Genomic DNA, 27,859 nt, shown 5'->3' on the forward strand with positions numbered 1-27,859 from the left:
TCAGCGAAAGCCTGCATTCGCCCCATAGGACGCACACACATTTCCCCTTCATTTTTGGAGGGGAAAAAGTGCGTCCTATAGGGCAAAAAATACGGTAAATCCTCTGGCTCAGCAGCTTCTGTCTAAAATTGGGAGGCTGAGTCACAATACCTCCAGAGCAAATGTCTGTACAGTACAGGAACGCTAAGCTATGGAACTCCTCGCCACAGGGAAAACACTTGTGGCAAATAATTTAGCAATTTCCAAAAATGGATTAAGTATCAGTAGAAAGTCACCTCAGTAATTGCCAGCTAATTATGCCATAATACTTGCATCTGCCACCATTTTGTGACTGATGGGCCTCTGTAGTTTTCAACCATCTCAATTGGCCCTAGGGGTAGAAAGCTTGAGAAACCCTGTTTTAGACAGTTCTTGGATACTTCAGATCTGCCCCCTATTTTTTTCTGAATAAGAATCATTTCCATAAAATAAAATTACTGCTTAACCTGATAATATTTGCCTTGAATAATTCCTGACTATTTTTGTGCAAAGGAGTAGCTATTAAATTCAGAGCGTATAAGTAACATAGTAAACGTTGCTGCTGTTTGTTACTGGAAAACACATTTGCCTCTTGCATGCAGTTTGAGCTTCCCACAGAATGAAAAACCTTCCCACAAATTGGTGGCATGTAATTGCTGACAATTTGAGTAGGTAAGGCTGCTTCCAAGGTCCATATTTGTGGTACTTACCTATAAATCCGACAATAGAACATCTCCAACTACTTCACCTATTGTCCATCATGTACAGGGTCTGGCTTTTTTGTAAAGGCTGTTTTCAAAGAACACCTCCAGCTATCTGCATTTGATTTGTTGGAGCGTCTGAATTTTTCTTTGATGTTCATCATAATAAGTTGGAAGCCACCCAAGCCCTCAGGCAGACAGCAGACAATGTGTATTCTGCCTGCTGCATTCTGCTTTACCACTTCCTCAGCATCCCCTGGCAGATCATAAGAGGCTTTGTCGTTAAGACAAGTGCTTCAGCATGGCACTTACAATGCCAGTTATGGTCTTACAACTCAGAAAGAGGTGGAAGTTGCATGGATTTTTTTACAGCAAGTTTCCACAGTATTTAATCCTCACCCTCTGCTGCCATCTCCAACGTGAAATGTTCACAATACAAAAGCTATAGATAAAAAAAAAATCCTGAGTGTACCTCTGCCATAGCTATTTCATAAATTCAGCAGAACCATGGGAGAAATAAGGCCATTTCATTCCATGGCAGTGTTTTCACACCACATGTAACCATAGTTTAGTGCAACATAAGTGAGCAGGAACTATCTGTAGTGAGCTTCCCCTTCTTTCACACAGCTGGAAGGGGTTTAGTTTGGTTAATCATAGCTAGTCATGTCATCTAGGCCCAGAACCATGGTTAACATTAACTATGATTGTTTCAGCTAGCCATAGTTTATGTTAACCATACTTTTTCAGTCTAGTTGATAGGACAAATTATGGTTAAGCAGAAGCAACAGCTTCTGAACTGCTCCCTGCTGTGCAGGAGTAGGAAAAAGGAGGAGGCAGTGCACAAACTGTGGTTTCATATGACATGTGAATGAGGCCATTAATGTCTACACAAGCCCAAGCGTAAGATCATAGAACCATAGAACTGGAAAGGGACAACAAGAATCATCTAGTCTAACTCCCTGCAATGCAGGAATCTTTCACCAAACATGGGGCTTGAATGCAAAGACATGAAAAAGTGGTCCTGTGGCCGTATGCATTCAAAATACACTTTGCGTACCATGCCCTAGACCTCCTGTGTTTTCCATTATATTGCATATTTACACAATTAAAAGAACAAAATATTGTGACAACACTTGTTAATTTAAAATAAATATATCATATTTTACATTTTGCAGATTTTTAGAGTCTGATTTGCATCAAATTCGGCCACATAACATGGTGGGGTTTTTTTTAAGGAATACTAATCTTGGCACAATGCATGCAAATACAAAATGTTCATCCAAATAAATCTGTTGCTTTTCAGCACAAACCTCAGACCTTTTACTGGTTGTTTGCAATCCATAATTGTTGACTGTATTGGATGTTTCTTTATTTAGGTTTTAGATCCAAGTAAAGTAATCTGTTTCTGATTTAAAGCTGTGCTGCTTCCTTGACAAAAGACTGGGTTTTTAAAAATTTGCTTTGAGTGTGTGTAATTCTCCTCCGAATATGTAACAGTCATGAGATGCTAGTCCATCACATGGTGTGCGCTAATACTGAAATCCATGCATTTATAACTTTTTTTGTTTTTCTACAGTTTCCAAATAAAACGGTTGCGCATGTTGCTTGCAATATGCTTAATATGTTGATTCATTATGTACAGAGGCTACAAATGTACCAAGCAGATTCACCATTAAAAATTATTCAGGTAAGTATAAACATGAGGAAAAAATGGAACTTTAGCTTTATAATCCTCGCTTTAGAAATATGAAGCAAAATATTTTCAAATGGTCAAAATCAGAGTTTTTTTGCCATACAGATTTTCAGTTGTCCGAAAACGCCCAAATGAGGGGTGTTTTGTTTATAATTCTTCATTTGGAGTGTAGGTGTTGGTAAATGTGGAAAAAAAGCTAAAGGAAGGAAATGTAAAAATATTTAACTTTATTATATATATTATTGAAATGTAATCTACCTCCACAGAAGGAGCCAGTGTGCTTCAGAATACCAGTTGGTGGAAACACCCTCAGAAGAGAGGGCACAGAACTATATGCAACATGTAATTCTGCTCTAGGGTGCAATGTTGCTTCAGGATAACCAGTAGCACATTGTGTCCTCTTTCTAAAGACAATTCCATAATCTTGAAGTATTAGACAAGAAGCAGCAGCTCCTTTCTATCCAGATCTCCTATAGCAGGCATGTCCAAAGTCCGTTTCGGGGGCCTAATCCGGCTTCCTGGTCGTTTCAGTCTGGCTCCTGTGGCAGCTTATTTCCTGGGGTAAAATCCTAAAAAAAAAAAAAAATACCTTGACGACAACAACAACAACAAATTATTATTTGTACCCCGCCCATCTGGCTGGGTTTCCCCAGCTACTCTGGGCAGCTTCCACAGAGACCAAAAATACATTAAAATGTCACACATTAAAAACTTCCCTGAACAGGGCTGCCTTAAGATGTCTTCTGAATGTCAGGTAGTTGTTTATCGCTTTGACATCTGATGGGAGGGCGTTCCACAGGGCGGGCGCCACTACCGAGAAGGCCCTCTGCCTGGTTCCCTGTAGCTTTGCTTCTTGCAATGAGGGAACCGCCAGAAGGCCCTCAGTGCTGGACCTCAGCGTCCGGGCAGAATGGTGGGGGTGGAGACGCTCCTTCAGGTATACTAGGCCAAGGCCGCTTAGGGCTTTAAAGGTCAACACCAACACTTTGAATTGTGCTTTGAATTGTCACCAGTCTAGCTGCCGCATTCTGGATTAGTTGTAGTTTCCGGGTCACCTTCAAAGGTAGCCCTACGTAGAGCGCGTTGCACTTCAACCCTAAACAAGTTTGGTTGACCCTTTGGTCTGCCCTCAAGGCCCTTCACTTCATCAAATCTAGTCCTCTTTGAAAAAAGTTTGGACACCAAGTGTAACAAAAAGTACATGAAATTTTGCAAAAACAACAACAACCCAGTGCACAGATCTGCCTTCATCTACAGACAAAGTCTTTGAAGGAGGTCCTGTGTCTCCTCAGACTTCCCCCTCCCCACAACTGTAATTTGAGTAGCTCAGTGCCTTACAGCACATGTCTACTCAGGAGTAAGTTCTATTAAATTCAGTGGGGCTTACTCCCAGGTAAATAGGGTTAGGGTTGCAGCTTATATACCATGTTTTAAGTTTAGTGACACGGGTGGTGCTGTAGTCTAAACCACTGAGCCTAGGGCTTGCTGATCAGAAGGTCGGCGGTTCAAATCCCCACGACGGGGTGAGCTCCTGTTGCTCGGTCCCTGCTCCTGCCAACCTAGCAGTTCAAAAGCATGTCAAAGTGCAAGTAGATAAATAGGTACCACTCCGGCGGGAAGGTAAACAGCGTTTCCGTGCGCTGCTCTGGTTTGCCAGAAGCGGCTTAGTCATGCTGGCCACATGACCCGGAAGCTGTACGGCGGCTCCCTCGGCCAGTAAAGCGAGATGAGCGCCGCAACCCCAGAGTTGTCCATGACTGGACCTAACGGTCAGGGGTCCCTTTACCTTTAAGTTTACTAAAGTTTCTTTAAATGGCTTTGCTACGTCATTTATGTCGTTGTAATATAGAAGAGAAGCATATATTATAGCATTATAATTGCACAACCTTCTACTTCATTAATTTGTGTGGGCCAATTTAAATCATTGAGATCCAAGGGTACATCTGTTTACTTTAGATGCTTTCATTCTGGTCGGTTATTGCAATAGGGGATTAAAAAGAGGGGGGAAGGTGTCCTAAAAGTGGCCAGGATCTAAAGCACTCTGAATTCCTACATGCTGGTAAGCTCTTTAGTTCCTCCATTCAAGTAGCTAGAGGTAGTTTGAATTGCCCCTGATTTACATCTTCTTTTTTGGCTGTCTTCCTGATTTCTTTCTCAATATCATCCTCAGTGTTTTAGCTGGTGGGCAGGGCATCCACAGCACTAAATTGTGTTTTAGACCTCCTATTTCTGCCCACAGTTACTCTGAAGTTTGTGCCCTCTTTAGCATGTAGAATAAATCTTACAATGCATCCCTCCTGGCCATTTCTTAGATCTTATATCCAGGGATGATGATGATGATGATGGTGATGATGATAATTTTTTATTTATACCCCGCCCTCCCCAGCCAAGGCCGGGCTCAGGGCGGCTAACAAGCAATAATAAAAACAAGTTGAATGATTACAACTTAAAACAAAATTAAAATACAACATTAAAATATTGAAACATTAAAATATTAAAATGCCTCATTAAAATGCCTCATCACAGGAGGAGAAGGAAAAGAAAAAAGAAAGAGAGGGAGGGAGGGAATCAAACTGGCTTCAAGCCAAAGGCCAGGCGGAACAACTCTGTCTTACAGGCCCTGCGGAAAGAAATCAGATCCTGTAGGGCCCTGGTCTCATGAGGCAGAGCGTTCCACCAGGCTGGAGCCAGAGTTGAAAAGGCCCTGGCTCTGGTTGAAGCTAATCTAACTTCCTTAGGGCCCGGGACCACTAGGGTATTGCTATTTATGGACCTTGAGTCTCTCCATGGGGCATACCGGGAGAGGCGGTCCCGTGGGTACGAGGGTCCTAGGCCGTGAAGGGCTTTAAAGGTCAAAGGCAGCACCTTAAATCTGACCCTGTACTCCACCGGGAGCCAGTGCAGCTTGAAAAGCACTGGGTGAATATGCTCCAATGGCAGAGACCCCGTGAGGAGCCTCACTGCAGCATTCTGCACCCACTGGAGTTTCTGGGACAGCTTCAAGGGCAGCCCCGCGTGGAGCGAATTACAGTAGTCAAGCCTGGAGGTGCCCATCGCATGGATCACTGTGGCCAGGTCGGGGATGAACATACCCCATTGATGGTCACTATTTTGCAAGCTTTCTAATAAGCACACTCTATGTTGTCATCTTGTAAATGTTGTTCCAATCAGCACCGAAGCTTTGGGAATGAACATGTGAACACCTAAATGGTATATTTGTGTTCATTTTCCCTTCTCATAAGCAGTTTTGTTTGGCTCTTTGGCTTCCTTAAATCACTCTTTCTGTATATTTATCAACACTTCCTGTATCCTCATTGCCGCTTTGAATACTAATAACACAGAGCTCCTTCCAGGAAAACCTAAATAGATGCTAAGCAATATGGCCTCAATCCAATGTCTGTGCCCTACTTAACATTATCATATTTAAACCCTGATCAATTTGATGGGGTACGGAATAGTTTGTGTTAACATAACTGTTGGTGCACACTGAGAATAGCAGGTTCAGCTACTATGCAGCCTGCCAGTGTGGGTGTAGCCAGGATTTACGTTGGGAGTAGGCAGGACACCCACCTGTCATCATCCTCTGTTTGGCTCTAGTCTAGCAGATTTGGAATGAAATGTCTCAACAACAGTTGTTTTAAATTACTCTCTTTTGCCTCAAAGTGCGCAGAAAAATCTGCCAAAATCTTTCTACAATTTCTACTTTTAGTTAAGCATTTTTATTTACTTACTTGATTGGGGAGGAGCAGCTGTTTGATTTTATTGTTTTATCTTTTTGTAATGTGCTTTGAGGTTTGTTTGTTTTTTACAATCAAGCGGTGTATAAATTTTATAAATAAATAAAATGAAACACACTGTTACAGCCACCTACTCTAATGGCCCTCACATTTTAAATCTCACCCAAAAGAGAAATATGAAGCAGGTGCCATAACAGAATGCAAATGTTTTTTTGTAAAATAAAAACAGATAAATATGTTTGGGCACAATAATATACATGAGAAAGGAATATCTCAATATATTTCAGTGAAGTGCAACGGATTTTGCTACAAGCAGTTGAAGCCAATAAAATAAAGCAAACACCAATTCTGAGTGCATGCTGAAATCAAGGGAACTGACTTCTGAGCAAATGTGGTTAAAGATCAATTCTGCCAGTACTGATAGCAGCAACTATTAAAGGCTTCGATTCTGGAATTACTCAGGCTCTTAAGCAGCTTCACAACTGCAGCCTAAGTCTTCAAAGAGCTTAACAAATGACTTGCTAAGTGATGGTGGAGTGGGAACACTCTGAATTGGAACAAACACTGCTGCCTTGTCTGTAGTAATAATAAGAAATTATAACAACTGAAAAATAACCATTTGCATTGATTAATTTACCTGCAAGGATGATCCAAAACAACTGATTGCATTGACAGCCATCATAAATCCCAACACAATAGACATTTTCTATACCCCAGTAAACTAAAATGAAAAGTGGGAATAGACCAGTGTATAAAATTATGGGTAGTATAATGAAGGTGAAACTTTCTCTCATCATGATACTGGATTCCAGGGTCATCTGGGGGATTCAGGATAGCCAAAGGAAGTACACAGTGCACAGTGGAAGTCACATCCACAAGATGTATTGATGGCCACCAACTGTTAGACAAATTCAGGGATGCTAAGGCTTATCAGTGGTTACTAGTCATGGCAGGTGTGTTCTACCTCCACTTTGGTCAAGGCTATATGTTTCTGCAGACCAGCTGGTTGGCCAATGTAGGAAACAGATAACTGGACTGTATCAGTAGGCTTTTAGTTTGAACCATCAGGGTTCACACATTCTTATGTTCTTAATGTGGAAATGTATTTAAATATAGTGACCCAATATAGTGATCAAAAGGCAAATGACTTCATAGGAGGGTTTAAACATCTTGAAGTAAATGGTTATTTTGATAGATTTAATATGTTTTGGTATGTATTATGCATTGCATGTAAATTGTTATTTCTTTGCTACACTTACCTGCTGAAGAGTAATGGGACATTCTCATGACACTTGGAACCAAAGTGTGTGTTGGTTGCAGATGACGGGGAGGGGGTTAGTTCTGCTTCAATTAGTTAGTTTGTCTGTTTATTATAGTGGTTCTGGGTATGTTTGCGGAGGGAAGTATAGCAGTGTGATGCAATTGTATCAGCTTATTTTATTCAGGACATAACTTCCTCTGCTTATGTATATATTCTTGAAAACATAAGAAAAAGTTTTAAAATACAAAGACCAAAAAAAACCTACCAAAAACTGTTTTTCAAAGTATGTCTGCCAGCAGATTAAAGGGTTTATTTAAAGTCTAAAAATGGTAGAAATGTTACAGCAAATATTTATTTATTTCCCATAGATCCTGATAGCAACCATCACTCATCTCTTGCCCAGTACAGAAGCTTCTTCTTACGAACAGGACAAGAGGGTATGAATTATGTCATCTTTCTTAAGTAAATCACTGGTCCCAGCCATTTGTTTTCTTTGCAATAGAAAGTGGATTGTATCCAGGGTTTTCAATTGCTGCAGGTGAGAGACTGGAGTGGGATGGCCTATTGCTGGAGTTTTCTGCTCATGTATAGTGTGGATACCATCCAATAGTTATAAAGACTCATTGAAGTGACTGGTTCCTGCAAGAAACTATAACCTTTTTTTGAGTGTTCAAACCATATACAGTGGTACCTTGGGTTACATACGCTTCAGGTTACAGACTCTGCTAACCCAGAAATAGTACCTCGGGTTAAAAACTTTGCTTCAGGATGATAACAGAAAGCGCACAGCGGCGGCAGCGGGAGGCCCCATTAGCTAAAGTGGTGCTTCAGGTTAAGAACAGTTTCAGGTTAAGAACAGACCTCCAGAACAAAGTAAGTACTTAGCCCGAGGTACCACTGTCCAGACTGCCACATAATGTATCTGTTTTTCTTCTTTGTGTAGCAAAGTATTAGGTAGTCTTTAATCACTCTGCTGCTGTTAGCATAGGTGTATTCCATTCAAAGTTAAAAGTGTTGTGCTGAACTCTCCTAATGACACTCAAATAGATGACGTTTTAGTGCGTTCATTTGGCATATATGTTCCCCCCCCACACACACACACACAAAACAGTTGGACATAATATACAAAGTACTGTGCTACTATTGAGCTAGATTAATGCTGAGACTAAATTAAGAAAGGACAAAAACAGAGAGTAAGCAGATTCCTCTTTATGGTTAGCTGTAATTTAGAAATCTTTCTGTTGCAGCTGGTGGTCTCTCTACTTCTCTGTCTGTTGGACTGGATAATGGCATTGCCTTTAAAGACACTGTTGCAACCTGTTCACACTTCAGGATCTGAAAATGATAAAATGGAAAAATCTGTTCTCAATTGCATATATAAGGTACCTGCTGCTGCTCCCCCCCCCTTCCCCTGCTTTGATTTATGGTGCGAGTGTGTTACTTTTTACTTAATCTTTAAAGTTTTTACTAACAAGGGGAGAAGAATAAAAGGGTTGGAAGAAACAAGCAAAACAGATTAACAATACAAAACAGATATGCAACTTCGGAAGGCTGTCACATAAAAAGACAATCCTTCCAAGTACCAAGCTCCTAAGCCGTGAAGGGCATTGAATATGAAAAATAGCACTTCAGATAACCAGTAAAAGTTCCCTCAGTGGTCATAATCAGATAGCCATGCCTTATGTAACTGCATATGGCAGCCTTGTTCCTCTCTTCATACAAGCCAGGAAAAAATCTGAACTGGGAAACTATGGTTAATGGCTCCCTAACAAACCATGGTTTCTCGTTGACTTCATATCCTTGTTTGTTTAGAAGCTGTTGAATATAGTATCCCACTTTGGACTTAAGGGGAGATAGTAGTTAACTCAGACTTCCTGGCTTGTTCACATACTTGCACAAAGGGAGAAGAAGAAGAGTTTGGATTTGATATCCCGCCTTTCACTCCCTTCAGGAGTCTCAAAGCGGCTAACATTCTCCTTTCCCTTCCTCCCCCAGGAGAGGAGGAGAGAAATGGCTGCATGTGGGGTTCATATCTCTGTTTATGAAGAGCATTTTGAAAATCTAAGCACATGCAATTGGGGTAGAATAATTGTCAGTACCTATAGTACATATCACAATAGTGAAATGTCTGTCTAAATTACATCTCATGGCACACCTGTGAAGCATCATAGTAAAAACAGAAATTTGGAGCATTTAAAAAGACCTCCATGGTCCCATCAGGGTATTTAATTTGTCTTCCTAAGAATATTATAGGTTTATTATGGCCTTTCCTCCCATGCAGATAAAACTGATGACAGCTTTCCATGTTTGCTTTTGTACTTCCAGCAAAGCATCACACACTAACTACTGTGTCCAGTCTGTTTATTTTTATTTCTTTTGTTTGTTTCCTTTCTTGATACTTTTATTATGTTAAACTTCATTTTTATTCTTAGGTCCTTCATGGGTGTGTTTATGGATCTCAGTGCTTTAGCAACCCCAAATATTTTCCTGTGAGCCTATCTGATTTGGCATCTTCTGATTATGATCCTTTTATGCATTTGGAAAGTTTGAAGGAGCCAGAGCCATTACATTCTCCAGATTCAGAACGGTCATCAAAACTCCAGCCAGTCACAGAAGGTCTGTTTGCCTTGATGAACACCTCCCTTTGACCAAATAATGTAGATTTCCGATACTGAAGTGTCTAATGTGTGGATTTTATATTACATCTAATGCCATTATGATCTCTAGATAGTGCTAAATCAATGTGGAATAAATCAGTGTAATTTTGAGCAATTGCAACTCTGTTTACTAAAATACGTACATAAAAATCCATTTAATATGGGTCCTTTTGCCCTCTGTGCAACATTGCAAACAACTAGCATTATGTATAATTTTTTGGTTTTAGAGGAATTATCTTAATCTTTTCCAAACAACCAGATACAGAATAGTTGAGTTCCGATAAAAGCAATTTAATATAAAGTTGACATTTTGTTTTATATTCGTAAAGAAATGTTTTTGTGAAGCCTCATTGTTTCCTGAAGAGCTTTCCATGTTGGGAGTATTTTATTTTTTTCTCAGTAAATACACCACCTTGAAATAAAGGTTGCAAGAAGTTTTAAGCTGAGTTTTTTTTCTTTTAGCAAATATCAAATGGTCCTGGTGGACGGAAATTTGGAAAAGATAGGCTTTAATACTGATACCAAATATTCTGTGTGGTGTCATTCTCCTCCTGTATTAAGCTGTTCCCTTTAGGCTTCCATAGTGGCATTAAGGACTAGATAAATGCAGAACCTTTTTGTAGCAGCTGTGTGCTAACAGCAGGTGATTTTGTGGTCTGTAGTGACTCCGTGCTGTTTTTTTTATGTGGAGAAAATGGCTAATCATTGTGCCCTTGTCTAAGGCATGCTTCATCATCTTCAAGTACTTTTTTGGCCAAAGAATTCTGAACACAGAGCTGTCCTCTAATAAGCTCAGTATTGGATTGAACAAATCTGATTTGAGAACTATTGGCAGGAGGAGCGGTAATTATTAAATTTACTGAAGAATGAAGCAAGGTACTGTAGTTGGCTTTTTGTCAAATGGCTGTGGTCTTATTAGCAAAGAGTAATCATCTGCAGGGTCAGAATGAAAGAAACATCGAAGGATTCATTCTGCCCTAATTACAGTTTCACCTATACATATTATGCAAAGCTAATATTTAAAGTATTTACCAAAATTAACTTCCCCTACATGTTCCATTGCAAGTGTAGAGAATTGCAGTAGCTTTTTGTGCCTTTCTGCTTTTGTATACTATAATAATGTGTAATTATGGGTTTGCAGCAAATGCTGTGTGATTTGTTTAATCTGGCAATTTGAAAAGACAACCTTGAATAGCTCCCCCCTCCCACTCTTTAAATGAATGTCTCATGCACAAAACCTTAGCATTGCTATCCTTCATTTGTACATTTCCCCACAGGACTAATGCTTCTGGTTTCTTGTTAAAGCCCTAAATTTATGTATGTGGTGTTGTTTTATATGAGTTAGTAACCTAACTTTTTCCATTTAGAATAATTTCCAAGGAAGTTGGGTCAGATTAATGAGCTACTGTTCCGAGGATTTTAGTGCTGGTTTAGCAGTATTAAATATTAAGGATGGTATCCAACATTACTCATGCTCAGAGTGTACCCATTGAAATCAATGGACTTCTTACACAAGTCCATTGATTTCAGTAAGTCTCGTCTGAGTATGTCTGATATCAGATATCACCTAAGAATTTTTCACTATTCCCCAGCAATCTGTAGTTCCTGGAACTCTTAAGAGCGATTGAGAAAAGAAAGCTTTTTTTAAGTACTCAGGGGTAAAACCATGTCAGAAAGCAAGACCCAACCTTAGATGTTGGGAGGCTCACAATATTGGGAGGCTCTTTGTATTTCCCTCTTTCTGGTCAGCCCTTCTCCACCCCCCCACCCCCATTTTTAGCTGCCTGGTGTGACTGACCATTTTACTGGGTCCATCAGGGCATCAGTTGTTGCAATTGCTGGACAACAGAAATGTATGATCCTAAAACACATCCTGGATATGTGGCAATAGTGGCTAGGTGCAGGGCTTTGAACCAGTTCAACACCCCAGATGCCCAATATATGTCTTGTTGACTCTATGATAGCCCAGTCCCAAGACATTCAGTTGATGCAAGCCCACTGGGTTTTCCAACATTCAGTAATATGAAGAATACTTCATGAAAGAGAGAGATCCAGTCTCATTTCTCTTTTTAATATAGCACATCCTTGCCTGTAAGAGACTGAGCTTTGGTGGGGATTTCAGGCATATGGAAAGGTAGTTTGGTGCATTTCCAATAAACTGAGGTACATTATAGGATACTAAAGCTGAAGAATCCAGGACAGTGGGCACCCTAGTTTGGATTTGTCATCACCTCCCTGTGTCTGTCTACTTTCCTTGATGCTTGGATGCTTGTATCTGTTTTATCTTATGCAGAAGTGTTTCAGGATAAAAGCTCTTGTAATGCAGAGTGCTTTGAGAGGCACTACTCTGAAATTTCAGCTACCCTGTTTTTCTACAAAACAGGCAAGTAGACATGGTGACAAATAGAAGGAAGAGCTTTAGTAGGTGTACTAAGTGAAGCATACTGTTGCTTCTTCCAGATGAGTATGCCTTGAAACCCAAGAATAACTGTTAAGAACTCATTGAAACCCAGTAACAAGTATATTGAATCCCATGGTGCAATAGACATGTGAAACTCTAGGAGTTAATATCAGCGAAAAGGATGGAACAGCAGCAGCAGAGCTGGTCCCACCATGAAACGTGCTGCCTCAAGCAGTAAATTTCAGCCACGTTTGAAAGGATAGCAGATTGTCAGCTACTAAACTGGCAAATACATTTCATTTGAATTGTCCTCCAGCTTCAGAGATGCACAAGCCTTCTTTAACAGAAAGGCTTGTGCACATCTGCTTTTGAGCCCTTGCTACCTTTTAACTACATGAGTAAGAACATACATACTTTGCATCTGCCTGTCATTCTACCTGATAGTAAATCAAATCATACTACTCATGATACATGTATGGCAGGAGATTCATTAAGCAGTTTGAGTCTGCTGGTGGTTAATGGCAAAAATGTAACAGATGTCTACTCAGAAGGGGCACAGCAATCCAAACCCCTGATTCACAATATTGGTGTGGGTTAGATAAGGTGGAGGTATCAGTCCACCCAACCCTGTCCAGATCTGCCAGCCTCCGTTGGAGGATGCGGGGGACTTCACTGCTATTGAGGAAACCCCACCTGTGCAGAGTGCTCCAGTGCACCCAAATAAGCAGCAAGCAGAAGCCACTTTGGCGGGGTGGGGCTGCAGCACAAATAGACAGCACAAATAGATGCAGGGAGCTGCTCCATTAAGTCTCTAAACTGGATGGGCCTTATCCCCAAGCAAATGGATATAGAACTGAATTCTAAGTGTAGGGTTATGCTGTTTTTACCTTCCTGTTTTCTTTTACTGGGTGCCTTTCAGTATTTCTTTCTGGAATTGTCGTCGTGTTTCTGCTATGTATGTTGTGGTTGTCTTTTTTGAGTGTGATATTATTTTTAATGTTACATAAAATGTAATATTTAATAACTTTAAATTATAAAACTTAAATAGCCAGCACTGAGGAAGACTCCTGACACATCTATTTTCATCATATATTAATGGGTTTTAAGCACTATTAAAATCCAGAAGTTATAGAAACTTATTATAACTGATGCCAGTCATACATAGGAGTAAATGGTATGAATAGCACTATGCCTGTGCAGATGTGGTGAGAAGACTGAGTGAGCAATAAAGTACTGTGGGGGAAAGAGGGTTGGGTGACTGAGCTATCTCTCAGAGTCACTGTAAGCCAGAGTCTCGGAGATAGTTACTCTCTGGTTTTTAACATTTAGCCCTTAACAGTGTTTGCTGTCTCTTTCTGAGCTGCACCCTTTTATTATAATCAGTGGGTGACATCTCAAGAACAAAGATTTTCAGGAACCACCCCAAGTACCTTGTTTCCATTGATTGAAACCAGTGTTGAAAATGGAAAAGAAATCGTAGAATTGGCTTGAAAGTTGTGCCTTCCTATCATCCAAGGGAGGTTTTGGTCTTACCACCTTATGGTAGGTTGACCTCGGGATATATATGGACAGAGGAGTCTCCTGAGGAAGGAACTGCCTGGTTGTTGTTTTCAGAATCAGAACTTTATTAGCAAAGCCAACAGGCCACAGCTATACAAGAATTAAAAATAAAATAAAATAAACATAAAAGGGGATAAAAACAAACAAAAAGAGGTCCGTCAGATGAACACGTCTGTCACTCAGATGGTGGCCCTCAATTTCACAGCTCTCTCGATGTACCTTGCGACCTTCTCTGTTGTCTGACTGTCCGTATCAGAAAAGAGAAAGAACAGTATAATGTCTTGTGGACGGCCGGGGTTGGGGAGAATGAGTGGAGTAATAATCTCATTCCTTAGGTCTTTATAAAGGGGGCAGGATAGGAGGACGTGGGACACTGTTTCCGTGTTACCATCTCTACATGGGCAGAGTCGTTTTTCAAATGGAGTCTTTTGGTAACGACCTTCAAGTACGGCAGAAGGAAGAACATCCCATCTAGCCAATGTAAAGGCGCGTCTGTATTTTGGGAAGGTTAATTTAGACAAATATGAAGCTGGGAAATCAAAGTGGGCAGGGGGAAAGTAAGTATACCATGGACACATTTTCTTTAAGATAGTCAGGTTGTTTTGCCGTTCAATGTCTTTCAGGCGCTGGCCTATTAGGCTCTTTGCTTTAATAAGGCCCATTGATAGTAGGGATTGCGAATGCAGACCGCATGTAAGGAGTTTTTGATGCACAGTTTTGAACCACATGCTTTTATGAGGGTCTTGCATTACTAGAGGCAGTAGACCGGGTGGATTTAGATTAAGGCGAAGCCAATAGTTGAGTGTTCTTTGCCAGGTCTGAGTTTCTACCGATGGGAGGCAGGCCTCGAGTCGTAAAGCTGCGTTTGGGACACAGGAGGGGACACCGAATATCTGCCTTAGGAATTTAGACTGTACAGTTTCAAGACTTGAGCAGTGGTTCCCCGTCCAGATTTGTGCCCCATACAGTAACTGCGCCAGAGGTTTTGCCTGAAAGACTTCAAGGGCTGCTGGAATATATCTGCCCCCCTTCGTGTAAAAGAAGCGCGACAGCATCTTAATACTTTGAGCTGCTTTTTCTTTGGCATATTTTTGATGGACATCCCAGGACCCGGTCGACTGGAAGACGATACCCAGATATTTAAAGGCTTTAACCTGTTCGATTGTCTGGTTATCCATCCTCCAGCTATACTGTCTGCATTTCCTTCCAAAAACCATGATTTTGGTTTTCTGATAGTTTATTACCAGTTGCTCTCTCCTACAGTATGCTGAAAATTCACCTATGAGCCTATTTAAGCCTATTCTTGTTCGAGATAGGAGTAACGCATCATCAGCATACAAAAGCACGGATATTGGTTTGTCAGCCAGTTTGGGGGCATGGAAGTCCGGAGATGACAAACAGTTAACCATATCATTGATGTAAAAGTTGAATAGAACTGGGGCCAGGATGCAACCTTGCTTGACCCCCTTGCTGACAGGAACTGGTCCTATAACCTGGTTGTTGTTTTTTATGAAGACAACCACTTAATCAAATTCTGAATAACCTTGTATACTCAATTGAAAAGTAAAAATCAGATGGACTCATGAAGCTGTCATGCATTGACAATATGCACAAACTACACAAATAAAGCAAGAAACCCTGTTGCAATTTGCCACTGATAGTTTTTGGAAATTATCATTGGAGAAAATCAACAAGAGGTCTGCTATTAGAATTTACATAAAAATGAAAGTATGGGCAGTGCTTTTCAAGGCACCATGCATTTGGATTCAAGGGTTCAAAAAGCTGTTTGTGAAACCTAGAAATGTACCATTAGTATAATCTCTGTGTTACAGGTAATTATTAAATTCAAATAACTTACATCGCGGTAGGCAACATGGAGCGCTCCAGCTGTTTTTTACTACAACTCCCATCAACCACAGCCAGGGATGGTGGGAGTTGTAGTCCATAGATTCTGGAGAGCATCCAAAAAGTGGGATTTGCTTGGCGTAACCTTATCTGAATCCATAGGATCACATGCTGAGCAGCTGAAGATATGCATGCAGTGCCCCTTCAGCAATATTAAAATCCTGTGAATCAGGTGTTTGTCAGGGACAAGAGCTGAATCCAGATCCCACTCCTCCTCCTGAACTCTCTGCACAAAGCCTCAGCTGTTTTATTTGTGTGCAGAATATTTTCGGGAGGATTCCCCAACTCTCTGGAAGCGATTTGCAGGCATGCTGGGGGCTACCGTAAGGAAAAGAAGCATCATTCTTTGGTACAGCTCCAGCTGAGAGCCTCCTTCCCTCTAGCTAACAACTGTCATTACTGAGGCCATCAGAGGGAAAGGAAGAAGAAGCCCCTCTGTTGTTCTTAGATAATTCTCCATGGCCTGTTGGATTACTGTGTGTCCTGTAGAAGGGAAGGGCTCTGGATAACAGAAAGTCAGTTAGTCTAAACAGTGGCTAAGAAAGTGCTGTTGAAATTCCAGAATCTTTCCATCCATTAGAATAAAGTTACATAGACTGAGAAATCAGAACATTCCTGGAGGGAGATGGAGCCAGGGTGGGGTGACCTAGGCGCCCAAAACAATATTGGTATGTAGGCATGGCAGAATGGTTCGCATTTACCCATCGCATAGATGGGTAAAAGGATGATCACTGGGGGTCTTTACTAGAAGCATTGCCTGGTGGCTTGTTCTGTAAATTATATGGAAGCATAATGTTCCTGCTTTTGTGTATAAAGTGAATTATCCTGCTAAGTATAGGAAACTAATTCTCTTTTCTCTATCTGTTTGGGAGGGCTTTGCCCTGAAGGGCAACATATAAAGTCATTAAACAATAAAATAATAGAATTTGGTCACTGTATAAATAATATTGTTTTCATCACATAAGCAGTTTAATAGTCATTTATATGCATTTCTTACGGTGCTCTAAATAGGCTTTGTATGGAACCTTTGCGAAATGGTCTGGTGCCATTAAAAGTAGGGGGTCTTCTGCAAGTGGATTGTACCAGTGGAGTGATACTCTGAATTCTAGAGGGGTAGCTCTGTGTTAGAGCATTGCAGGAAAACATGTCTTGTGGCACCTTAAAGATCGCTCAATTTATTCTGGCATAAGACTTCATGGGAAAGAGTCCACTTCATCAGGTGCTTGAAATGTTATCCTGAGTTGCTGGGGGTGCAAGTCTGGGCACAGTAAAAGCAAAAGCAGGCATCAGGGCAGCGCTGCAGGGCCTGCACTTACTGGTGCAAGGCAGGCACGCCAATCAAGCCTATCAGGTGCACCTGCACTGCCCCAACTTCACTGCCACTCTGCCCCACCCCTCACTGTCCTGGTATGTGGCAGTGGTGGTGCTGCCAGGAGGCTCCTGCCTTACCACACCACCCATTCCTGAGCCAGAAGGAAAGGAAATGTAGAGAGAACAGACGGTGATAATTACGCTATTAACTGTGACCATTCACACAGTTGTGTTTTCATAACACAAACATCCTGGCAATTGAAATTGGCTCGGGTGAGAGACCAGCTGCCATTTGGCGCTTCATTTCCTTGAACTGTTTCTATTCCAAGCAACCATTATAAGAACAGCTATGTAACTTTACGAATTGGAGCATGAATTTTCTCTTTCTCTCCATTCCGTTCTCTTTTTGTGTTGTGCATTTTCACTTGTAATCCTTGAGCAGGGACTGAGTACGGTATTTAGTAAAGTTTAGGCCCTTCTGAAATGATAAATAATAACAGCATCATTGACATAATACTGCCTGTTTTGCATTTATTGTTTGGCACAGAAATCCTAGGACTGGATCGTCGAAGTGCTTCTTTTCTTCTTTGTTCCTGTTGCTTGAGAGTGCACATGATCCCTAGGGGAATGTGTTTTTCTCTGGTTTCATGCAGGTCACCTCAGAACTCCTCAGACTTAAATGTTTCTTTTTGTGCCTAACCAGCATTTTAAATTTTTTATCTATATAACTTAATCTATTGCCCTTTGTTTTGCAGTAAAATCTCACATGCAACAAGGACTGATCTCTGTGGCAGCTCGCACTGTGATCACTCATTTGGTAAACCATTTAGGCCATTATCCCATGAGTGGGGGACCTGCTATGCTCACGAGTCAAGTGTGTGAAAACAACGACAATCCTTACAGTGAAAGCCTTGAACTTTCTCCTGAGCTCTTTGAGAATCCCAATCTGCAGTTCTTCGTGTTAAACAGAACAACTTTAGTTTCCTGTATACAAATCCGAGCGGAAGAAAACATGCCTGGAGGCGGTTTGTCCGCTGGACTTGCATCAGCTAATTCAAATGTTAGAATTATAGTGCGTGATCTCTCTGGCAAGTATTCCTGGGATTCTGCCATTCTGTATGGACCTCCACCTCTTTGTGGTTTATCTGAACCAACTTCTTTTGTCCTCTCACTACCCCATCAAGAGAAGCCAGAAGATGTGTCAGAACCTACTGTGTATGTAGAAGAAGTATGCGTAAAGGATGGAATTGCACTCCAGGTAAAAAAAAGATGTAGAGAGACTGTACCAACATGGGACACAATTAGGGACGAAGAGGATGTCCTTGATGAGCTCTTGCAGTATATAGGAATCGCTAGCCCAGAGTGCTTACAGAGGACAGGTGTATCGCTCAATGTTCCTGCTCTTCAACCTCTGTGTGTTTCAGAGAAGCAGGAACATGATGTAATTAATGCAATCCTTAAGCAACATACGGAAGAGAGAGATTTTGTTGAAAAGCACTTCAATGACTTAAATATGAAGGCTATGGAGCAGGATGAGCCAACTCCGCAGAAGCCCTCTTCATCATTTTACTATTGCAGATTGCTTCTTAGTATTCTGGGAATGAATTCTTGGGATAAAAGGTAAAAAGATAACATTATTCACTGTTAAAGACTAGCTGCTCTTTCGTTTGTACTGTTCAGAACTGAAGTTGACGTTATAAGAGAAACTGTGGTGGCTGCTGAAAAGAGCAGCAGCACATTTGTCCTCCTCAACTAATACTTCCCAGACCCACCGACTTTTCCCATGCAAATGAGCAAGGGTAAGGTAAATCAAAGACATGACATGCTTTGTATTATCAGAGGTTACCTTGGGGCAGGGGCTGCAGGGCAGAGAAGGAGATACAGGACTGCTGTTTTTTGAAGTAGCCTCATATCTCCCTTAATGTCTTAAGAAAAAAACAGGAATGCGTTGCAGGATGAGACCAAAGTCCTATCTATTCTGGCATCTTGCTTCACACTGTGGTCAACCGATCTGGGCATGAGGACCCTCTCCTGCTGTTGTTCTCCAGCAACTGCTGCCTCTGATTCCGGACGGAGCATAATAGCCGTCATGCCTAGTAGCCACTGATAGCATTATCCTCCATTAATTTATTTAATCTCCTTTTAAAGGTATCTTAAGTTGTGACCATCACCACAGTTGTCGCATTAAAATTTAACTGTGTTTTGTCTTGTTAAAGGGCAGCTTATAATTGCTTTTAGTGTTATTAAATGTTCTGACAATGCTTAATTTAGTTAAGTGTTCTGATAAACTTGCAACAGACTGGCAGAAAATCATTTTCATCCCTCCCTATAGACAGCAGAGGAAGGGAGGTCATTTTGCTTTTTGTGTTGCACTGATTCCCCCCTCACAGAGTTTGGTTAGGATTTATATAGAGGACTGCCCTTCTTTGTTCTTAGTCTGAACTCCTATATGGCACCTTTAACACCTTTTATTCTTAGTCAAGACTAATCGTATTTCAAAGTTTGGGTCAGCAGTTTGTTTTTATGGACATTATTTTTAAGGAGGGGTCATGTGTAAGATTCTAGGACAATATGTAAAATGATGGCATAAGAAAATTTAGCAGACTGTTCCTTGAAATATTATGCAGATATCACACAGCAGACAAACAAAAAACAGCCGTTTCTTCTGCTTGATTTATAGTAATCTTGACTGTGAATCAAGAGCTAATAAATCAAACGTTTTAAAGCATTTTTTCCATTTACAATTATTTACTTCTGCATAGGTTCCAAAATGAAAGGGTTTTAATACAGTTAGCAGATACTTAATTAACCCATCTATTATGGACAATATTTCCCTGGGGGAAGCATCAGTATATGAACAAAAATCTAGAAATCTCAATTTAAAAACATACTGTTTTTTATGAGAGAGAGTGAGCTAAAAATTTCTGCAGCAGATCCACTTCTTTCTTTTTCTTTTCCTTTTCCTTGACATGTTATTTTTGTCAAAGCAGACTATTCTCTTTTGTTGGCACTGTTCTTAGGAGTCCTCCGCTCACAGGTTTTATGAGCAGTGCCAGAAGTACAAATAGTAAGTGGAAGATAGCTATTTTACAGTAACATCATTAGGCTTTTAAAATTCTATAGCTAATCTGGGGGAACCTCTCGGCTTTGCTTACTCTGTTATATTGCAGCCTACAGTTCAGTGTTTTTTGTTGTGTTTTTTGGCTGGCATGGAAGTACCTTTTTATCACTAAGCAGTTATCGCCTGGCCTACTAAAGAGCAGGTTTTATGTTCACCAAAGGGAGTCCTGTTCAGCCCTCCAGATTAAATGGGAAGAAAGGGAATGAAGTGGGGATTATGTTCAAGTCACTAACAAGGATGCAGAAGACCACCTGGGATAAAAAAATAACTATATGTATATATTATTTTTAAAAGATCTATTCATCTTTGATATGGAAAATGTCTTACAAAAGGCAAGAAAACCGTAGGAGATTGCATGAATGGAATTGAAAATGCCTTGTGCTGTCCTATATCTGTCATTGCACAGGCAATGAAAACATTTGTTATATTTCCTTATCTAGGAGGAGCTTTCATCTTCTGAAAAAAAATGAAAAGCTGCTTCGAGAACTTCGAAATTTGGATTCAAGACAATGGCAAGTTACCTGCTATGAACTCTTTTTAATCTGTGTTAAATCATCTCATTGTTGAAAATGCTTTTGTAGCTAATGGTTTCTACTTCAGCATGTGTTTCAAGAAATGGTCTTTGTGATCAGGGTGCAAATTCTATCAATTTCCAGGATTTCCTGTTAAATAATTGTCTTTAAGATTGAGGTGCCAATTCCTACACTGTAGTTAATTTTAATTCAGTTCAGTTTACTGGTGGTCTAAGCCATAAAGCTGTAAAAAGAGTTAAAAGTAGTTAATTTCTTAGCTGTGGAGTAAAGTCATTGCTTAAGCCAACATTGCTTTAAAGGGAATGGAGCTGACTGCAGGTGAAGTATTCCAAGAAGCGAGGGAAGAACTATTTCCCTCAAGACTGAATAATTCCTTTGGAGGGCAGTTGCTCAAATTAAGGAGTACTGAAGGTTTTTATTTTATTTTAAGCGTCTACTTTTATTGAACAATTTACCAATAAACAAAACAGGTAGCATTTCAGCATATTGCCTGCTCATATCTTCAATGATAATTACTATGCATGGGGAATTGCTACTGAAATCTGTGTGTTCATATCTGCCGACTAGATTCATGGAAGGGTAAGAGCAGGCTTCCTCAACCTCGTCCCTCCAGATGTTTTGAGACTACAATTCCCATCATTCCTGACCACTGGTCCTGCTAGCTAGGGATCATGGGAGTTGTAGGCCAAAAACATTTGGAGGGCCGAGGTTGAGGAAGCCTGGGTAAGAGTAAGTTCAAGAGTTCTTAACTTCCTCAGTGTTTTCCTTACACCTCTGTTACCCCTTAATTTGTCCATTGCAACTACAAACGAACCATTATTCTGAGCCATGAACTTAAGTCCCGTATTTTTCTGTGTATAAGACGCCCCCATGTATAAGACGACCCCTATTTTTTTATCCCGAAATTAAGTTGTTTAGCTTTTTTGGGGGGTGAGAGAGGTCACTTCCACCAATCGCTCACCTGCCTGCCCACCACTGCCAATCGCTTGCCACTGCCGATCGCACACCTCGCTGCAGCCGCCAATTGTCTGGGCAATCGCCGTCACCAACAGCCCACTTGCCACAGCCGCCAGTCGCCTGCCCGCCTCACCACAGCTGCCAATCACCTGCCCATTTGCCACAGCCAATCATCAGCAGGTCTTGCCGCAGCCACCAATCACCCGTCCAATCGCCGCTGCCGATCTCCTGCTTGCTGCTGCCCCCTCTGCATTCACTATCCATGTATAAGACGACACCCAATTTTTGCCTTATTTTTTTTTTAGCAAAAAGCATCTTCTTATACACTGAAAAATATGGTACATTTAACGTGTGTTCAGCTTTATGAACTTGGCAAAAAAATTGAAAGGGGGCATGCATCCAGGGAGAAAGACTTTAATAGTCCCACCCACCATTGAATCCAGTGTGTTTTGACTATGCGCAATTTTGGCATTAGGCGCTATCCCTGGAATGTAACCACGTCATAAGTTGCAGGCTTGCTGTATATAGGCAGGCATTTAAAGGAAACCAATCTAATAAGCATACCTTCAGTGAAGAAGGGAAGTGATAAGTGTAAAAATGTTAGAAGAAAAAGCATTTAAGACATACTAGCACTGCTTTTTTCGCAGTTTTCGCCCCTTTTCTGTTTGCATATCTCATTCTTTAGTGACTTCAGAGTACATTCTTATGTAATTGCAGTCCTGTGTCTTACAGCCGAGAGACTCACAAAATCGCAGTATTTTATGTTGCTGAGGGACAAGAGGATAAACACTCCATCCTTACTAATACTGGAGGAAGCCAAGCCTACGAGGATTTTGTAGCAGGCCTTGGTTGGGAGGTACCTTTTTTATTGTTCTTTGTAGTCATTCAGGTTGACTGGATGTTACCATTGTAATAGTAGCTACTGAGGAATTCATCCAAAGACTGGTGAGAAAGAACTCTTGTGTCCCGCAGGCTAGAACATTTGTCCAGGAGTTGATATTCTGCCTGGTTCACAAGTTGTTTATAGAGCTTTCAGGAGAATGGAAAGTCGAGGATACCAGCCTGCTGCCTGAAGTGGGATTTCCACCCCCTCTCCATCAGGACTCTCAAAGTGATATAAAAGGAAGAATGCATAGTCTTTCCTAGGTCACTTTCCCCTTAAAATTCTTGTTTGGGTGGTGGGATATGAGAAATTGGGGATAGGAGGAAGTTGGTTTCACAAACATTCTGACAATCTCTCAGAAATATGCTGTAACTTCCAGCAATTATGCCTGTGAAATCTGCCAGTTCATGTCCAGTGGTAGGAAGATAGTATCTGATTGGCTTACTGGTCCTGATTGTTCAGAATCTAGGACCAAAATATCATGTAATTGTAGGAGAAAATCGGCTCCATCTTACTGCACAAATGCTGCAATTCATATATCTTACCATTATCCCTAGACAGGGTAACAAGAGGATAGCTGAAGGGTAGCTATCCTCCAGCTGGGATCTCTGGCACCTAGAAGTGCTAATGCAACCTGAGGTGGCACACTGCATGCCATGAACGAAAGTACCAGCAGGGCAACAGCCAGAGAGTTGAAAGCAGCCATTAGAACACTAATTGTGTGTATGTTGATGTGGCGATGGAAATAATTGCAGAGGACATTAGACCAGAGCAAAGTCCTCTTCAGTACTCTAAGGTTACAGTGTGTGCCGCCGCCCCCCCATGTTTCCATCAAGTTCTTCAAAGCTTAATAGTTTTAATCATCCAAGTTCTCAGATAGTTAAACTGAAACCTTATTTACTGGACAAATGAATCCTGGAAGAACTAGATACAGGTTGATGGTGTATTTGAAGGTTTGCCAGAATTATACAGACTCTGTAATCAAGAGCATGGCTAGGAACATGCCTTAGGATAGAGAAAAAGAGTAAACAAATCAATGAGGCAAAAACCCAGTGCAGTGACCACGCAAGAGCTGCCTGAGTGTCCAGGAAGTGTCCCCTGCTCTTTGTGGTAAACCACATCCTCATCCCACACAGATCCCATCTACACAGGTTGAAACACAATGTGTATCTGCACCATATAGTAATTGACATTAAGTGTTTGGGCCTGACCAAGAGTGCTGTGTCAGCCCATGCTGGGGAAAATCAAGGCCCCTTACCCAGGCATGCAATTTGCATTTGGTGCCTTGTAAAGAGTCCACCAACAGAACCATAAAATTACATGGCAAGTCTTCAACTAGTAGCATGCCTGCTGAACAAATATTGGGTTCAATACTAGTCAATAGCTCCCAAGGATTTCTTCTTCCCATCTCTTCTTTTTCTTTGTATATGTTCAGTATTAAAAGGATATATTATTTTTCCTTTGGAATGAGCTGACGGCATGCCCTGTCGTGGGTACATGAAGGTGATCCTTTCATTGGTCTCTTAGGTCTTGTCTTCTCGGCAAATGGGACGTATTAAACCATCAGGCTAGCCTCATGCCATCTATTTTCTGTCTCTATACATGTGTTAATGGTGCAAATAGGAATAATCATTTGGCACCATAGAATTCACATTTTAAACATGCCATAGAAATTATTCTGATAGTGTTTCCACAATTTTGCCACTCTCCTTCCTAAAACCTCTTTCCTCTAGGCTCTGAAACTGAAAGTACTAATGTGTCAAGTATGTTGGGGTGCTCTCATGCTTATATAGAGTTGGTTGGCTTTCTGTTTATTTCTGGTTAATTAGGATCCTTTGGTACTTCAACACAGTAAAGTGGTAACAATGGCTCAGTTCACATCTAAGTGCTTTATTTATTTATTTTTTATAAATTTTTTTATTGATTTTACAAAATTTTTAAAACAATACAAACATATAAAAAGACATACACACACGTATAGTTTCATAACCTTTTTTTTCATAAACCATGTTTCTCAGACTCCCCCATACCTCCCCTTTCTGCATCCCAATGTCCAAAAGTTTTTAACAACTCTAAATATTTCTGTCAGTCCTCTGTCCTCTTAATCTTTCCTTTAGTCTAGTCTTGTATCGCTGTAACCCTTTCTTGCTCAAAACCTCGACATTCTAACATTCAACAAGTTTATAGTAGTCCTTAAGGTAGATTTTAAATTTCTTCCATTCTTCTTCCGCCGTCTCCTTTCCCTGGTCGCGGATTCTGCCAGTCATCTCGGCTAATGTCATATAGTCCATCACTTTCATCTGCCATTCTTCCAGGGTGGGTAAATCTTGTGTCTTCCAATACTTTGCGATGAGTATTCTTGCTGCTGTTGTAGCATACATAAAGAAAGTTCTGTCCTTCTTTGACACCAATTGGCTGACAATGCCCAAGAGAAAGGCCTCTGGTTTTTTAGGGAAAGTACATTTAAGTACCTTTCTCATTTCATTATATATCATTTCCCAGAAAGCCTTAATCTTCGGGCATGTCCACCAAAGGTGATAGAAAGTACCTTCAGTTTCTTTACATTTCCAACACTTATTATCAGGCAAATGGTAAATTTTTGCTAGCTTGACTGGGGTCATGTACCACCTGTAAATCATTTTCATAATATTTTCCTTTAAGGCATTACATGCCATGAATTTGATACCGGTGTTCCACAACCATTCCCAGTCAGCAAACATAATGTTATGACCAATGTCCTGTGCCCACTTAATCATAGCCGATTTAACTGTTTCGTCTTGTGTGTTCCATTTCAGCAGCAAATTATACATTCTTGACAAGTTCTTAGTATTGGATTCTAACAGTTCAGTCTCTAATTTTGATTTTTCCACCTGAAAGCCAATTTTCCTGTCCTGTTTAAACACCTCCATTATTTGGAAATATTGAAGCCAGTCTTGTAATTTAGGTTTCAATTTCTCATGACTCTGTAATTTCAATTTATCTCCATCCTGTTCCAGAATTTCCCAATACTTTGGCCATCCGGCCTCCATATTGAGTTTCTTCAATGCCTTAGCCTCCAAGGGTGACAACCATCTAGGGGTTTTGTTTTCCAACAAATCTTTGTATCTTATCCAAACATTAAACAATGCTTTTCTGACAATATGGTTTTTAAAGGCCCTATGCACCTTGATTTTGTCATACCATAAATATGCATGCCAACCAAATGCATTATTAAACCCTTCCAAATCCAGCATGTCTGTGTTCTCGAGAAGCATCCACTCTTTCAGCCAGCAAAACGCAGCTGCTTCATAGTACAATTTTAAATCCGGCAGGGCAAATCCCCCTCTTTCTTTGGCATCTGTCAGTATTTTAAATTTAATTCTGGGCTTTTTGCCCTGCCAGACAAATTTCGAAATATCCTTCTGCCACCTCTTGAAACAGTCCATCTTGTCAAGAATCTGTAAGGTTTGAAACAAAAATAACATTCTAGGCAATACATTCATCTTAATAACTGCAATTCGGCCTAACATTGACAGTTTCAAATTTGACCATATTTCTAAATCTTTTTTAATTTCTAACCAGCATTTTTCATAGTTGTCCTTATACAAATTCAAATTTTTAGATGTCAAATAAACCCCTAGGTATTTCACCTTTTTAACCACTGTCAAACCTGTCTCTTCTTGAAATTTCTCCTTCTCCATAACTGTTAAATTTTTTTCTAAGACTTTAGTTTTTTGTTTGTTCAGTTTGAATCCAGCTACCTGGCCAAATTGTTGAATTATCTCCAACACCCTTTTCGTACTAGTGTTTGGCTCTTGTAGGGTCAATACTAAGTCATCTGCGAATGCCCTTAACTTATAATGTTTAGCTCCGACCTGTACACCTTTAACCTGCTGGTCATTTCTAATCATATTCAGCAACACCTCCAGAACAGAAATAAAAAGCAATGGGGAAATTGGGCATCCCTGTCGTGTTCCTTTTTCTATCTTAAGTTCCTCAGTTATCACATTATTTACAATCAACTTGGCTTTTTGTTCAGAGTATATCGCACCCATACCATTCTCAAATCCTTGGCCTACCCCCATCCCATGAAGATTCTTTTTCATAAAACTCCAAGAAATATTGTCAAAGGCTTTCTCCGCGTCCACAAAGATCAGCACTGCTTTAGTGTTTATTTTCACCTCTAGCAATTCCAAAATGTCTATTATATTCCTTACATTGTCTGATAGGTGCCTTTTTGGGAGAAAGCCTGCTTGGTCCCTATGAACCTTCTCCATCAACACTCTTTTAAATCTTTTTGCCAAAATGTCTGCAAAAATTTTGTAATCCACATTGAGTAATGATATTGGGCGGTAGTTCTTAAGTTGAGTCTTTTCAGTCTCTGTCTTTGGTATGAGTGAAATATACGCTTCTTTCCACGATTCTGGTGCCTTTTTCCCCTCTAAAATCTCGTTACAGACTTCCTTTAACGGATGAACCAACCACTCCTTCAAAGATTTGTAATATCTGGAAGTCAGTCCATCTGGCCCTGGAGATTTGCCCAGTTGCATGTCTTGAATGGCACCCTCTATCTCTTGTCACATCTAAGTGCTTTATATGCTTTTTTGAGAGGCATGTGTGGGACTTTATATTAAGCTTTTTCTAATGTGATGATGATTTTTGTGCTTTTTAGGTGAACCTCACAAACCATTGTGGTTTTATGGGAGGGTTGCAAAAAAACAAAAGCACTGGACTGACCACTCCATATTTTGCTACCTCTACTGTGGAAGTAATGTTTCATGTATCAACTAGAATGCCTTCTGATTCAGATGACTCCTTAACAAAAAAGGTAGGTGTTTTGAAATTACCTTATCCTTTAGGTCACGGGTGTCAAACACAAGGCCCGCGGGCCGAATCCGGCCTGCCAGACCTCGTCATTTGGCCTGTGTAGCTGCCAGCCCGCTTCCCCCTGCGAGGCGGCGCGCTGTGGGCGGGGATGGGGGGCTGGAAGGCGGACGGTGGAGAAAGCGAAGGCGCTCTCTTCCCGCGCCGTTACTCGGCCAGCCTGAGAGAAAATTTCTGAGGCGGCCTTCGTCCAGGGTCGGGGGGCCATAGTGGGACTTTGCCCTCCCGGCGGCCTGGAGCATCTGGAGCTGGGGCGGC

The 27,859-nt window shown here is 40.8% G+C and overlaps 1 protein-coding gene across 13 annotated transcripts in view; it reads left to right on the forward strand.

Annotated features, from left to right (window-relative positions):
• RALGAPA1 (Ral GTPase activating protein catalytic subunit alpha 1) overlaps positions 1–27,859 on the forward strand; it is a 140,403-nt gene that overhangs the window by 70,571 nt on the left and 41,973 nt on the right. For 8 of the 13 annotated variants that reach the window (XR_014011374.1, XM_081207277.1, XM_081207285.1 and 5 more), the window contains 8 exons: positions 2,296–2,406; positions 7,779–7,847; positions 8,658–8,792; positions 9,843–10,026; positions 18,000–18,864; positions 20,806–20,877; positions 22,573–22,711; positions 27,390–27,545. Coding sequence is in view for 12 of the 13 variants with exons in the window: in XM_081207277.1 (XP_081063403.1) it covers positions 2,296–2,406; positions 7,779–7,847; positions 8,658–8,792; positions 9,843–10,026; positions 18,000–18,864; positions 20,806–20,877; positions 22,573–22,711; positions 27,390–27,545 (1,731 nt within the window). In the remaining variant the exon portion in view is untranslated. The remainder of the gene's footprint in view (positions 1–2,295; positions 2,407–7,778; positions 7,848–8,657; positions 8,793–9,842; positions 10,027–17,999; positions 18,865–20,805; positions 20,878–22,572; positions 22,712–27,389; positions 27,546–27,859) is intronic. The other 5 variants (XM_081207282.1, XM_081207284.1, XM_081207279.1 and 2 more) reach the window with 1 other exon arrangement.

Source organism: Podarcis bocagei (genome assembly GCF_964188305.1).
Source record: "Podarcis bocagei genome assembly, chromosome: 1".
Classification (NCBI taxonomy): Eukaryota; Metazoa; Chordata; class Lepidosauria; order Squamata; family Lacertidae; genus Podarcis; species Podarcis bocagei.